This window comes from Salvelinus fontinalis, chromosome 7 (assembly GCF_029448725.1).
Source record: "Salvelinus fontinalis isolate EN_2023a chromosome 7, ASM2944872v1, whole genome shotgun sequence".
In the NCBI taxonomy this organism is placed as follows: Eukaryota; Metazoa; Chordata; class Actinopteri; order Salmoniformes; family Salmonidae; genus Salvelinus; species Salvelinus fontinalis.
This window is the reverse complement of record NC_074671.1, coordinates 52,816,766-52,830,804: the sequence shown is the minus strand read 5'-3', so window position 1 is coordinate 52,830,804 and position 14,039 is coordinate 52,816,766. Positions and strand designations below refer to the sequence as shown.

The 14,039-nt window shown below is 43.4% G+C and overlaps 1 protein-coding gene and 1 pseudogene across 1 annotated transcript; both read left to right on the top strand.

The window, feature by feature from the left end:
• Nucleotides 1-856: 856 nt before the first annotated feature.
• LOC129858852 (glucagon-1) lies at nucleotides 857-3,761 on the top strand. The gene is made up of 6 exons (XM_055928088.1): nucleotides 857-941; nucleotides 1,138-1,238; nucleotides 1,498-1,653; nucleotides 2,235-2,351; nucleotides 2,924-3,067; nucleotides 3,324-3,761. The coding sequence occupies exons 2-6, from the start codon at nucleotides 1,144-1,146 to the stop codon at nucleotides 3,346-3,348; spliced, it is 537 nt and encodes a 178-aa protein (XP_055784063.1). The 5' UTR covers nucleotides 857-941; nucleotides 1,138-1,143; the 3' UTR covers nucleotides 3,349-3,761.
• Nucleotides 3,631-13,707, top strand: LOC129860080 (adenylate cyclase type 10-like; annotated as a pseudogene).
• The last annotated feature ends 332 nt before the right edge of the window (nucleotides 13,708-14,039 follow it).

Below are 14,039 nucleotides of genomic sequence, written 5' to 3'. Positions count from 1 at the left end.
TGTGTTTTGGGTGGGCAGTCTATGTTTTGTATTTCTAGGTTGGTTTTTGTGTTCGGCCTGGTATGATTCTCAATTAGAGACAGGTGTGTGTCGTTTGTCTCTAATTGAGAGTCATACTAAGGCAGCCAGGGTTTCACTGGGGTTTTGTGGGTGTTTGTTCCTGTGTCCACACATGGACGGTTGAAGGTTAGTCACGTTTGTTGTTTTGTAGTGTCTTGTTTGCTGTTTTCATTAAAAGATGGCTTATTTCCCTCAATCCGCATCTTGGTCCTATCCATGCTCCTCCTCGTTTGAGGAGGAGAACAACATTGACTGCCTTTACAGACATAATCATTTGATATCATCTGTAAATGGTTTATAAGTACATTCAGTAAGTGGTAATGCAGGTATAGGCTTTGAATAACACATGAATTCATGTTATCTGAAAGGGGATGATCAACAGGACCCACAATGGAAATGTTCTTGTCTTAAATGGGTGACCAAAGGAAAAACACCCCAAAAATAGTTTCCATCTCTGATTCTATCATAGTTAATATAATCCACAAACCCTGACTCAGCTTCCCATTTACAGTAAACACACACACACACACTATTTGACAGGATGTCATCTTGTTTGATTTCTACACCTAAGTGACAGCTGTTTTCTCGCATGGATAATGCCACATCTTCCATTTTAAACAGACGTTTCATTGCGAGTTAATCCACTGCAACCAAACGGGGCCCTGTGTAATGGATTGAGAGTAACAAATGGGTGTAACAGAGTGGGAGAGCGGGAGGATTGGGCCACCGGAGCAGACCCGGCCTCATGGCCATGCTATATAAGACCCCCACAGCCAGTCAGATCACCAAGATACAACCACAAGGAACCAGGACTGAAGCAGAGGATCACTCCCTTTCAGACACACATTTCATCTCTTCTACCCGCACATTAACAGGAACAGGTGAGTTTCTTGCAGCCAGGACACGTCTTAATTGATTTAGGAAAATCTGTTTCAAAACTGGATTTGTTTTTCCATTGTGAACAAAACCTTTGATTTTGTCAATGGATGTATGATTGATATGGAGCCTTTTGCTTGTCAATGTAAAATGTACATGGCTGTCTTCGGCTAAGTTACTAAATTGTGGTTCTGTCTGCAGGTCACAATGTTTGGCATCCACTCCCTGGCTGGTGTTCTCCTCATGGTCATTGTACAGAGCAGTTGGCAAGTGCCTCTACAAGAGGCTGAGGACAACTCAAGGTACAGCTCAAAAATGTTATATTTTCCATGGGGGGAAATGATCCCAATTTTCCATGGGATATTTTAACAAATATTTTCAGAACATATCATAGGGGAAAAAAAGCACACAACGCACAGTATCAACGTAGACTACAGATGGAATGACTAGTGTTTAACACATAATGTACACGTATCCAACAGCAACTGTCAATCAAAAGTAGACTATGATGAGGCATCTATCAGCATAATTTCAGCATTAAAGATTCTTCTTCTCCTGTAGCTTAGAGACAGCAGGCCCACTATTGGAGGATTTGATGGGCGTATCTAACATGAATAGACATTCCGAGGGAACCTTCTCTAACGACTACAGTAAATACCAGGAAGAAAGAATGGCTCAGGACTTTGTTCAATGGCTTATGAACTCCAAGAGGAGGGGGTGAGTGTTTCAACAGAGTAATATTATATATTGTTAGGCTTATGACTGATATTATACTGCGGGGTGTAGAAATAATAATATATTTTTCATAATGAAAACCAGGACAGTTCAGTCTTTTGGAAACTATTACTGTGATGAATACTGTATATCTTGAGTTGAACAATCAAAGATTTGGATGGAGATATTACAGATTTAAACTTCATCCCAAAAATTTTTGTCTAAAGCACCATGTAAATTATGGCATTGTTTGTACATACAGAGAAAGGATAGTAATGAACTGAGCAACATATTCATATACACAGTACTTCCAAGTCAAACAAAGTATCTTGATTTTATTAACACTACTCATCACTTTGAAAGTAATACCACCCATCCATTTTCATTATCAACTTATCCTCAACTTCTATATCAATAAATACACTTAAAATACAATATTTGAGGGTTTTACTAGCAAAGTTAGTGAACAACAGTTATAAGAACTCAGAGGCTATTTTAGCTGAGCCAGAATGATTTCACAGTACTATACTTGGTTGAGTGGAGTTTTGTATCCATCACACCATTTCCTCTCTACCTCCATCTAGTGGTCCATCCAAACGACATGCCGATGGGACCTACACCAGCGACGTGAGCACCTACCTACAGGACCAGGCGGCCAAGGACTTTGTTTCCTGGCTCAAATCAGGACGGGCCAGACGAGAGTAGGCTTCCCTTCACCCTACAGTACCAACATCTTGTGTGTCATGTCTGACGCGAGAAGAAGAGAGAGAGAAAAGATAGTCAACAACTTAGTTAATTTATCCATTGCCGCACCGCTGCTTTCTGCTTTCTTAAGGCCTGTGTTGACATTTCATGTGGTCGTGCCCAATAAATCCCATTAACCTATGCTCTGCATTTATTGATACATTTATTGATATTTTCCCCTCGGATGACTGTGTTGACCTCGTTGGAAGAGAGCGTATCACACAGTTGCTGTGTGCATAAACACCTGTTCAGGGAACAAAGGTGTCCTCTAATGCACAATGAATGACTACAGCTACAGATCACTACTTCCGAAATCATCCAATAGTCATAAGGCGCAACTAGAAAAGGGTACATTTCCTGAAGAAAATTTGTATTCTTGCTTCAGCCGACTAAAAGTTTAACCCAACGTGGTTGGTAATTGTGTACAGAAGTATTGTGTGTGGAAGTATTGAGTGTGGAAGTATTTTGTGTGGAAGCATTGTGTTTGGAACCACTGACAAGTGTGTGTTATCTTGTGTACTGTACCTAGATCTGCAGAGGAGAGCAGGAATGGTCCAATGAGCAGAAGACATGTAGATGGGAGCTTCACCAGCGACGTGAACAAGGTGCTAGACAGCTTGGCTGCCAAAGAGTATTTACTCTGGGTCATGACCTCCAAAACCTCAGGGAAAAGGTAAACATCAGAACACAACCAGAACCTGTATGAAAGGGTACCATATTCCCTATATAGTGCACCAAGGCTCTGATTAAAACGAGTGCATATGGTGCCATTTTAGACACGTTTGTAAACGGAGTGTCTTGCCTACATCAATATTTGATCAATAGTTTTTTGTTGTCACTCTCTTTTTCTCTGTATCTTTCTCTCTCCCACTAAACGATGTTACTGTATGGTGTCACAGATTGATCATTTGGTTTATTGTTTATTTCAGTAACAAACGTCAAGAAGATCATTGAAAGAAGACAAACGCTTCCTTGTTCAAGAGAAACGTGGATACTGTGCTACAAATGATAAACCTTGACAAAAACTAAAAGCCATACTTAAAAAGCCATACTGCTTAGCATTGTTGTAATGTTGATACAATGTTGGAAATACTTAGATTGTTTACTCTACATTATGTGATAAAAAAAAAACAGATCATGTATTCTTCCTTAACTTTGTGGTGCATAATGCATCAGGTCAGTTGTCAAATTATACAAATATTTTTCTATAAATTAACATTATTTTCTATATTTGTAATGTTGAAAGAAAGGGAACATGGTAAAAACTCAGATATAATGTGCAAAACTATCTGGTAACATTTGTGTGAATTTGTTTTTTATCCCATATGTATCAAAACCTGCTCTGCAAAATTAAACTCTTTCATTGTGTTTGCTGTACTATGTTTTTGACTAGCCATGCATCCATACCAATGGAATCCCAAACTATTTCAGTTCATGGTGCTGAAAAAACCCCATCACAACATTCAACTGTTGTGCCAATGATAGTAGTTTATGTACTCGACTAGAGTTGAGAAACTGTGGTTTTGCGTCTCAAAGAAGCTCTGTCCATGGTTCTGAAACCGAAATGCATGGCATTCAAGTAACGTCCTTTTTAGTTATAAAAAATACTTATAATAGCTTCTTCTTTTTGAATTGGTGAACCAGAGTTTTTAGTGAACAGCTGAATTCTAGAACGTTGACGGAAAAAAACGACTGTTCAGATTAGCTCAACGGAAAAACATGATGCCCCTAAACTACAGCTAAAATTGGTTGGATAAAGGGAGAGGGTGAGATAGAGGACTCGTGCAAAATAGCTGCCCATGTACCTGATCTTGTTGTCTACAGCACCCTCATTAACGATACCCTCTACGCAGAGAACTTTCATGGAGTCCTTCTCTTCGCGGATGTATCAGGCAAACTAATCTCAGTAATTTAGCTAGCTACATTAGCTATCTCGCTAGCTAACATGAGCTGGAATCCCGTTTCGATCTACATTTAGAAGCTAGCTAGCTAACGTTTGCTAACCCACTAGCTAGAAGTCAACTAATCCATTTTGTATATTTTTTAGGCTTCACTAATCTGACTGAGAAATTCAGTTTGAGTAGCAAAAAAGACTATGGAGCAGACGAGTTGACACGCACACTCAACAGCTACATTGGGGAAACAGTCAGTCGTAAATTAGCTGTGGTTTCATTAAGTTAAAGCAATACAATATCCATCTAACCTGATGTACCGTTAGTTAACTTAACTTAGACTAAGTTAGTCTAAAAAAAAATATTACCAAGCAATGTTTGTTGCCTGTATTTCAGATATCCTTGATGCTGGGGGAGATATTATGAATTATGCAGGTAACAATAGGCTTCCCTCTCAGCTTTAAGACAAAGATTCACCATGATCACAATTCCTAGCTACAGTACTATTCTACTCGTCATGGCCAAGCAACTTTTAATCACAGGCGATGCCATCTTGGCTCTATGGACGGTGGAGAGGGTCCAGCTCAGTGAAGTAATCTCCCTGGTGGTCAAATGCAGCCTCAACATCTAGGACCAGTGTGGAATCCGGGAGACAGAAGTGGGCTGTCAGCTGAAAGTTAAAATAGGTCGTTGTCTGAGTCTCATACAGGCTGAGAGACATGTTGGTGCTATAACACCAGGGCCTGTATTCACAAAGAGTGCAGATCTAGGATCAGTTTTTCCTTTGAAATCATAAGGAACACTTGCATTTCACTGCACCTGCAATAACATCTTCTAAATATGTGTATGAATAGAATTTGATTTCATTTTGATTTGAATAAGGGGGACCTGATCCTAGATCAGTACTCTACGCATTGCGAATTTGTGCCCTGATTATCCGGCTACACTTGACTTCATAGGCAACTAGAACCTCAAATATGATACCCTTTATCCTCTGCTGTCCCAAGGTATATCTGCTGGGAAGCTCTCCAAGGTAATCGTAGGAGACGAGATCAGTCAGTACTTTGTGGTGATTGGCCCGGGCGGTGGTACGAGGTGCGGCTGGCAGAGGGGTTGGTGGTGGCCAGCACAATCATCTTGTCACCTAGCCTGGGAACTATGTGAGATGTGAGAGGGACAACATCGCCATTGACCCCATAGAGAACGAGAGAGCCGTGAAGGTGTGTGTAGGGGATAGATGGATACAGCTATGACAAATGCAGGTTCAAGTAGGTGGGTGGTCGCTAGATGACTGTATGTAAATAGGGTCATTCAATGCAGGTGCGATACATCAAGCGAGAGCCCAGTTTCTCTGTTGAGAAGTACCAGGATTCAATAGGAACGTCTGTAGAGCATGAAAAAGTGACAAGAGGTACAGTAAAGAGAGTAGCTAGATATCAGCCTGTGATATTTCTACTTGCATGGTTGTGTTGTAACAGCCTAACCAGTCCTTTTTTTGGTCTACAGATTGTGTGAGGAGAGCATCTCGACTGATGCCAAACGCAGAGTTTGAGAAAACTTTACGGAAGTACATAATGAAAACGGTTTTGCAGAACGTAAGAACCTGCCTACTACCGTCATCTTTATTTACAAAAACAATTTTGTTTTTCAAAATCAGAATCATGTATTTGTGAATGTGTAAATGTAGGCGCGGTTTTAACGTCCACACTACTACTTACCTAGAATTAAGAAATGTATTGAGCAAACATTCTAATAAGTATGCTAGTATGGTCACTGGAACGTAACCATGGTTTTCTATTCTGACCTCTCCTCCCTCATTAGATAGATGACGACTAGCCTCTGGGGTATCTGTCTGAGATGCGCCCGGCCACCATAGTGTTTGTCAACATGCAGTTCAAGGGAGGAGAGAGTGACCAGGAGCAGTGTATGACCATCCACCAGGCTGCCATTGGCATCGGTCAGCAGATAGTCAAGCACCACAGGAGGGTCAACAAAGTGTTCATGTTTGACAAGGTCAGTTAGTGGTTTATTCAAGGTGGAATCCTGGGGGTTTATTCACTAGGAACCAAATGAAAGCAAACGGGATGAAACTGGGAGGGACTAACCTGAACTTGTACAATAAGAAACACGTTGTTGCAAAACGTTTTGGTACGGTGTGAACTAATGAATACACCCCAGCAGTTCCCTGTTCCCGGTGGCAATGAGAAAAACGGGGGCACTCACCAATACTTTCTTCTTCAGTCAAACCCACTGTATGTTTTTAAATAACAAGGAGTATGTTGCAGGGCTGTACTTTCCTCTGTCTGTTTGGGCTCCCTGGGGACAAGCGGGAGGATGAGAGTGCCCACGCCTCATGACCTTTGCCAGAAAGAGATGCGAAACCTCAAGTAAGGCCCATTTCAGCCTAATATTCTAGGACTACATGCCTTTACTTTTTATCAAGCTACAGATGTAGGATTTTAATTTGATCACCCTGTTGCAGGACATTTTAAACTTGTAGTGTATTTAAGGTTTAAAAAGGCTTCTGAAGTGTGTAATTTCCACTTTGAAATTTCAGACTTGATTTTCCCTAATGAAAAATGTATCAACTCCTACAAAAATGTCTATGAATTACAATCCACATAATAATTCACATTTCCTGTTGCTACAGGACTATTTTCCTGCTCTAGCAAACTGGCTCAAATTAAGATCCTACATCTGTATTACACTTGAGTGCAATATGTTGTATAGGTAGTTAACAAAAGGTCCAATGTTGTCCAACAGGACTGTCTCTGTTGGAGTAACCACAGGTCCAATATTCTGTGGTGTAGTAGGACATCCAGTGAGGCATGAATACACAGGTACAATCCCCTTGACATCGTCTTGAACTCTCAGGTAGAACTGTGCTTTGCCACTGCCACCTTACTATAACTTGTTGTAGCACCTTTTATATTATTTGAACTCGCATACTATTGTGTTCAGATTTTGTACAAGTTTTACCAGTTTGACCTACGAACTTTGAACTCTACCTTCTGTGTCCTTTGCTGTTAGTGATTGGTCGTAAGGTGAACCTGGCGTCACGGCTGATGATGCACAACCCCGGGGTGGTGTCACGCGACAGCGAGACTTGCTACTACTCAGAACTGCCCGCGTTTTATTTGAACGAGCTGCCCAAGAAAGCCATGAAGGGGAGTCAAGAACACTGGAGTCCTATATCAGTTCATGACCAATAAACATCAGATGTACGACCATCTGATGTGACCAACATCATTTATAGTCCATTAACTCGTGACTCCTACTCACTTTCATATTGAGCACTGTACTATTGTCATGTTAGATAATTCTGTGTATTGTTGTGGCTTTCTTCTATTGAAATGCTACATAGTGAGACATATTGCAATTGTAATAAGAACATACATACTTATTAAACAAAATGTCATCTCCAGAACTGTTGGTAAAGCACCTATGTCCGTTGAGAGAGAGGAGGGGTATCCTCTTTTGGGTGAGTTTTCTCAAGTATTGACGATTATGAAGGACATGCATTCATCGTGGAAGATCACGTTGATTTGAATGATATGATGCGCTCAAATGCTCCCGAGGCCGAGAGAAAGAAATGGAAGTGTACTCCGGCATGCTGAAGGGCTTCTTGGAGGCCAGGGCTGCCCGGTCACAACAACTAAAACAATGTTTTGATCTGCGAGGGGCTAACGGCTGTGGAAAGTGCCGCCTGCTGGCTGAGGGGGTATACAGAACAGCCAAGGATGGAGTCAGGTCAGTGCAGAACTGTAAGAGCAACGCCGAGCGAGAGGATGTCCTCCTCACCAAGATCCTAGACCCAAAGATGAGGCAGAACGTCTGCCTTCTCAATGGTATCCTGCTAGTCAAGGTAGGTGAGATCTCTGAACGTTCCTTCTCTGAAAGTTATTATTCTGTTTCGTAGTAGCTAACGAGGGTAGATGGATCTTTTCTGTAAGATCTCTTCTATGCTTTTAGTTTCCTGTGTCTAAGGATGTCACTCATGGACAGTCAAGAAGAACAAGAAGATGAGGAACTACTTTCTGGAGTTGTTTTGCAATGTACTGTGGAAGATAATAACGTGGATGATGTAAAAACATGACTTAGGCGGCAATTGATTGTTTGATGACTTAGAAATCAATTGATACGTGATAACTACGTGTGTGTGGTCTGTCCAGTTCCCCGAGGACGAGCCGTCCGCATATGTGCTGGACCAGGCTCACTTTGTGGCTCAAGCCTCATTGGCCCTCCTGCTCGAAGCATGTGAAAGAGCCTCGGGTCTGGTGTGTATGGCCCTCCTCCCCCACACCAGTCAGAGCGGGCCCTTCCCGGAGCTTAGCCGCATCATCAAGGACCCCTGGACCCTCTACCTTAACCTGCCTGGGCTGGAGCTCCCCGTCATCGCCCAGCTAGCCTGCCAGATCCTGGGGGTGGTCCGCATCCCTAGCGAGGTGGAGCTGTACGTGTACACAAACACGCACACACACACTGTGTGAATACACATACATTACACATATCGACTCTCCGAGGGTGTCTCAGGGGGAGTTGGGAGTTTCACACCTCACACACGTTCAGGTTACCCACTTGTACATGCAGTGAAACAAGACAAATACAAGCATTTGACCGTAGACTCCTCAAAGACAATGGCTTGGGAATTGGGACTGTTGTGAATACCTAAACTAAACCGAAGCACCGTTATCCAGAGGAAGTAAAAAGTAATTTACTTAAATGTACACTTTTGAATTGGCTTGTCGACTGTATAGCTATTTTATGAAGACTCATTCTAAGGCTGTCATTGTCTCATTACATGAATATCTCACAGAAGAAGCCGGAGTTACCTTATAAAAACATATGTAGAAATGAAAAGTGTAATCTGTTTTATAGGCTCCTGGTGGAGAGAAGCCATGGAGTTCCATACTACTGCGAGGAGCTCTTGGAAGAGTCTGTAATCTGGGCAATCTGATCATGGTCGAGGAGGTGGAGGAGGAGGATGAGGCTAAAAACGTAGACATCCTGTTCCCTGAGCCCACCCTGGTGGTACACTGCTCCAAACTCAGCCAGGTGGGGCAAGAGGACGACGCCAGGGCCGGAGCGTTGGGTAGGAAGATGGATCTGTTGGCTGAAAATGTCTGAGTGGCAGGTCTCCCGGCCTATTAACACCCTTGTCTGTGAAACAGACAGACCTATTGGCTGAGAATATATGAGTGGCAGGTTTCCCAGTTTGTAAGGTTGTAAGGTTGCATTGTAAGGTTGCAGGGCCACCCAAGGCATCCGTGTTGAAATCTTGCAAGATCACAGTGCTGGACCATTTTGTCGACCGTGCTTTGGTCTGTTTTGTCGGAGAAGCTGCCAAATTCCACAAAGTTCCCATCTCTCTGACATTGAAAGGTGTAGTACAGGGTTACTGTATTCTGCCCCCAAACACTACAACCTCATCTCATTAGTCTTATTTGATAGAAATGACTCATAAATAAAACACTAAAATCATTAAGAATGTTTTCTGTCCAGGCATATCTATAGGCCTACTAATAATATAATCATATATTCCATTTAGAGGACGCTTTTATCCAAAGCGACTTAGTCATGCATGCATACATTTTACATATGGGTGGTCCCAGGAATCGAACCCACTATCCTGGCATTGTAAGCGCCATGCTCTACCAACTGAGCTACTAATAAAAGTGAATTCTATTCAGGTATGGCCCTGGCCCACCTAGACCACCTGTAGCCAGCATAACAGAGGGTGGCGAAGTGTGCTGCCATCATCGGCCAAACCATCACCACGCAAATGCTCATCAACATCCTGCCAGAGTCAGAAAACCCTGACAAGCTCAACCTGTCGCTCGCCTCCCTGTTCAAGTCGGGCACGTTTGAGTGCGACTCCAAGCCCAAGCAGTTCACCCAGCAACTCACCAAGGAGTCAGAGTGCTGGGGCGCGCTCAACTGCTACTGTGTCCAGGACAGCCAAGAAGACGTCCATGAAGGTCAGTAGTGGAGCTGAGGCTAGCGCAGACAAGGAAAACTTTCACTCTGTGCCAGCTACTTCCTCAAACATGCCCACCGCTGCAGGGACTGCGACATCGCCGAGTTCATCTTCGTCCACAAGGCGGCTATAGGGAACAACCTCATCGAGATCCAACCGACATACAAGAGTCTGGGGAGGCCCTGTTCCTAGGCCAAAGTACACTGGGGCTCCCCAAGGGTGAGTGATGGGCCCACTGACCTCTCCGCTAGAGAAGCGCACGCAAGCTGAGGAACACACACAAACACTCCCTGAGAGACAGACACAAACACTCATGCTCGCCCAAACACACACACACAAACACTTCACACACACGCTCATGCAGATTGATAATAGTGACGCTATAACCAGCTGATCTAAGTAACCATTGAGGGTTGATTTGACGTGTGCTGTTGGTGTTGTTCTCCTCTCCACCTCTCAGAGTCTATACAACTGAACCAGGTCAGCCCTTTGCGTCCCAACAGGTAAGGTTTTATACTCTACCCCTGGTCCCAGATCAGCTGGCCAGTAAGACAAGTGGGCTGATTCCATTACAAATGTATTTGTGTGTTTGAGTGCCTCAGTGAGGAGGACGAGTTCTTGTTGAACTAGATTCTGTGGTAGATGAGTACACCACAGTGGACAGAACCAGGAAGTATAGGTGTGCCCAGGTGACGGAGTGTGTGCTGTGCCACATGGTGCGCCACTGCACGGGCGTGGGCGACGTTCCCGAAAACTTTTATTACCTGCTAGAGACCGCCGCAGCCTCGGCCTACCTGTCCAACAACCTCAAGGTGTGTGTGTCCTTTGCACTTTTTTCTGATCTGTTCACGCTCGTACAGAAGTACTCTCTCACAGGCCCTATCCTATTTTAACAGAGCCAAGATCATACTTGATAATCTGAAAGTGGGCAAGCCAGCCTTTAAGACTGCCGACCCGAAAGTCAAAGTGAAAATCAACAACTTTGAGAGAGCCTGTGTTTTCCGTCTCAGAGGGGAGGTAAGAGTTCACTGAAATGTTATTTATAATCTAAAAGGATAATAATAATGATTTGCATTTATACAAAATAACGCTTTTCTCAAAGTGAAGTGTACAGTTTATTGTACATTTAGGTGTTGTACAACACAGGCCAAATCGAGGAGGCTGAGAGCATGTTTGCCAGCGCCCTACGGCTCCTGAACAGACGTCTCCCTACGAACCGCGTGGCCATGTCCCTGAAGTACGTCTGTGAGAAGATGAAGAGTCTGTGCTACAGATCCAAGAACGTTGACAACCCTGGGTGTGTTCTATGTTCAACAAGCCCCTATAAAGATTAAACAAATTAATATATATTTTATATATAGCAAGCACTATAATATCAACTATTTTCCATTTATTGACGACAAAACATGCCACAAACGACAATTTAATCATTTATCTGCATTCAACTCAAACAGTAAAACGTTTTATAAAAATAAACTCTAGCACAGTGGTGATGTAGGCACTCCACAAACAATTGAATGGATCTTACAATCGTGTGCATGCTCCACTTTTTAAAGTTTTTTGTTGTTTAGATGTTATTGTTGTTGTCATGGTGTCCAAAGAGAGAAGAAGCTGGCGTTCCTCCACGAGCAGATCTGCTGTCTGTCACACATGTGACAGATCGGCTGCATGAGGAGAGCATTGCTGGCCATCACTAGGGAGATGAACTCGGCCCAGAAGACTGCAGAGGAGAACAAGGTGGTTGTTTACTCTGCTTCTCTGTTTTTTACAGAAAAACGGGGGAAATGGGTTTGGTCGGTCAGTAAAAATCTCAAACACAACACGGTTCAGTGTGTTGAGGGTGGAGAGAGGGAAAAAGAGACACCATTCAGGAAATATAGATTTTCTGACATTATTTTCTGTGTCTTCCATCCTTAAGAGAGAGGGAGTATACAGCAGGGATCATGAACTAGATTCAGCCGCGGAACAATTTTTTTCTTGAGCGGATGGTCGGGGGCTGGAAACATACAGTAATTACAAATAATTTGTAGACTGCAAAATGACCGCAAGAAGCCCAAACAGATACAATATAATGTTTGACCAAAACATAATCATTTCAAACCTTCCTTACATTTGTATACAATCACATTTCTCTCTATAATGAGTGGGAATACTTGGGAAAAGATTTCTTAAATTAAAATCACTTGCCGCTGATTTCCTGGCATTTTTAAACTGTCAAACTATTATTTTTTAATTGCTCCTAAAACTTGGGGGGGGTGCCAGTTGGGGAACCCTGGTATACAGTCACCCATACACTCTTCAACATCCCTCTCACTCACAGACACACCTACTCTGTCTCTAGACCATCTTCTCGTGCGTTGACTACCTCCAGTACTGTCAGCTGAGTGGTCTGGACGACCGGTGTAAGATCTATGAGAGGATGCTGTGTGGAACTTGTGAGATGCCTGACTGCATGGAGGGCCTGATCCTCACCAGCTACTTTATACGCTCCCTCTCCACCGTCAAGCTCTACTCCAGAGCCCTGCACGACTCCGTCCAGTGAGGAGAGGAGAGGAGTGGATGTGTGTGTTGCATTGGTGAGGTAGCGTGTGTTCGGTTGAAACAAATAAGTGTGTAAGCAAGCGAGACAAGACGGAGAGAGAAAAAATAAATATCAAAAAAGTTTCAGTATTGAAAGAAGTTCTACTTCTCAGGTCTCCGAGCAGAGCAAATCAGCAAGCTGACGAACCGCCAGGGCCTGGACATGTTGGTGATCTCTGTCCTTCACACACCCGTCCTCCTCACACTGAGGTGAAGCACTATTTCTACTTGTTTCTTTTACTGGGATGTGTACCTTATCTACTGTTGAGTACTATGATACCCAGGTATGAAGAGTGTGTCCAGCTGATGCAGAGTCTGGAGTACCTGTGAAACAGGACCCGCATCAGCACGGCTAAAGGCTGGCTCTATGCAGCCTGCTTTGACTTCCTGCTCTACTCAGGCAAGTTGCATATTCCATCCCTGTGGGACACAATCTCCACGTGACATATCTTAGTTAAGGAACTAATGGATAATAATTATAATTGCCATTTAGTTGACATTTTTATCCAAAGTGACTTAGTCATGTGCGCATACATTTTACGTATAGTTGGTCCCGGGAATCGAACTGACATTGCAAGCTCCATGCTCTACTAACTGAACTACAGAGGACCACTACCATAGGTTGGGTCTCATGGTTATGTTCTAGGGGGTGTTTCGGCCTAGGTATGCCCTTCTGTGTGAGTGGGAGAAGGCCTGTTTCTTCTACACCAAGGCCTGTGGAGTGACCCGACAGGCTCATCCATCCACTCCATCCACGGTGTGGTCATGTTCCTGGAGTGTCATGTGCTGCTGTTCAGAAAGGCCCTGGTGGAGCACAACCAACAGATCAAAGCCATCTATCAGAGCACACAGAAGGTAGCCTAGCGACAGGTAGCCTAGCGGTTAAGAGTGTTGGGCCAGAAACCGAAAGGTTGCTGGTTTGAATCCCTGGGTCAACTAGTTGAGAAATCTGCCGATGTGCCCTTGATCAAGGCACTTAACAAATGTCCCCAAAGGCAGAGGACACCCAGCTCCTCAAAGGCCAAGGATAAGGCCCGGTTCCTTTATTGAGACTGTGGAGAGCACTGTATATGAGGCAAGTTATTGGAGCAGATTAAAAGGAGGTAATGTCATTGGCGATTTGGTTTTGAACTGTGATGTGTTAGGGGTTAATGAGTGTTGGTATCATTTCATCTCGGAACAGAAGTTGATGGCCA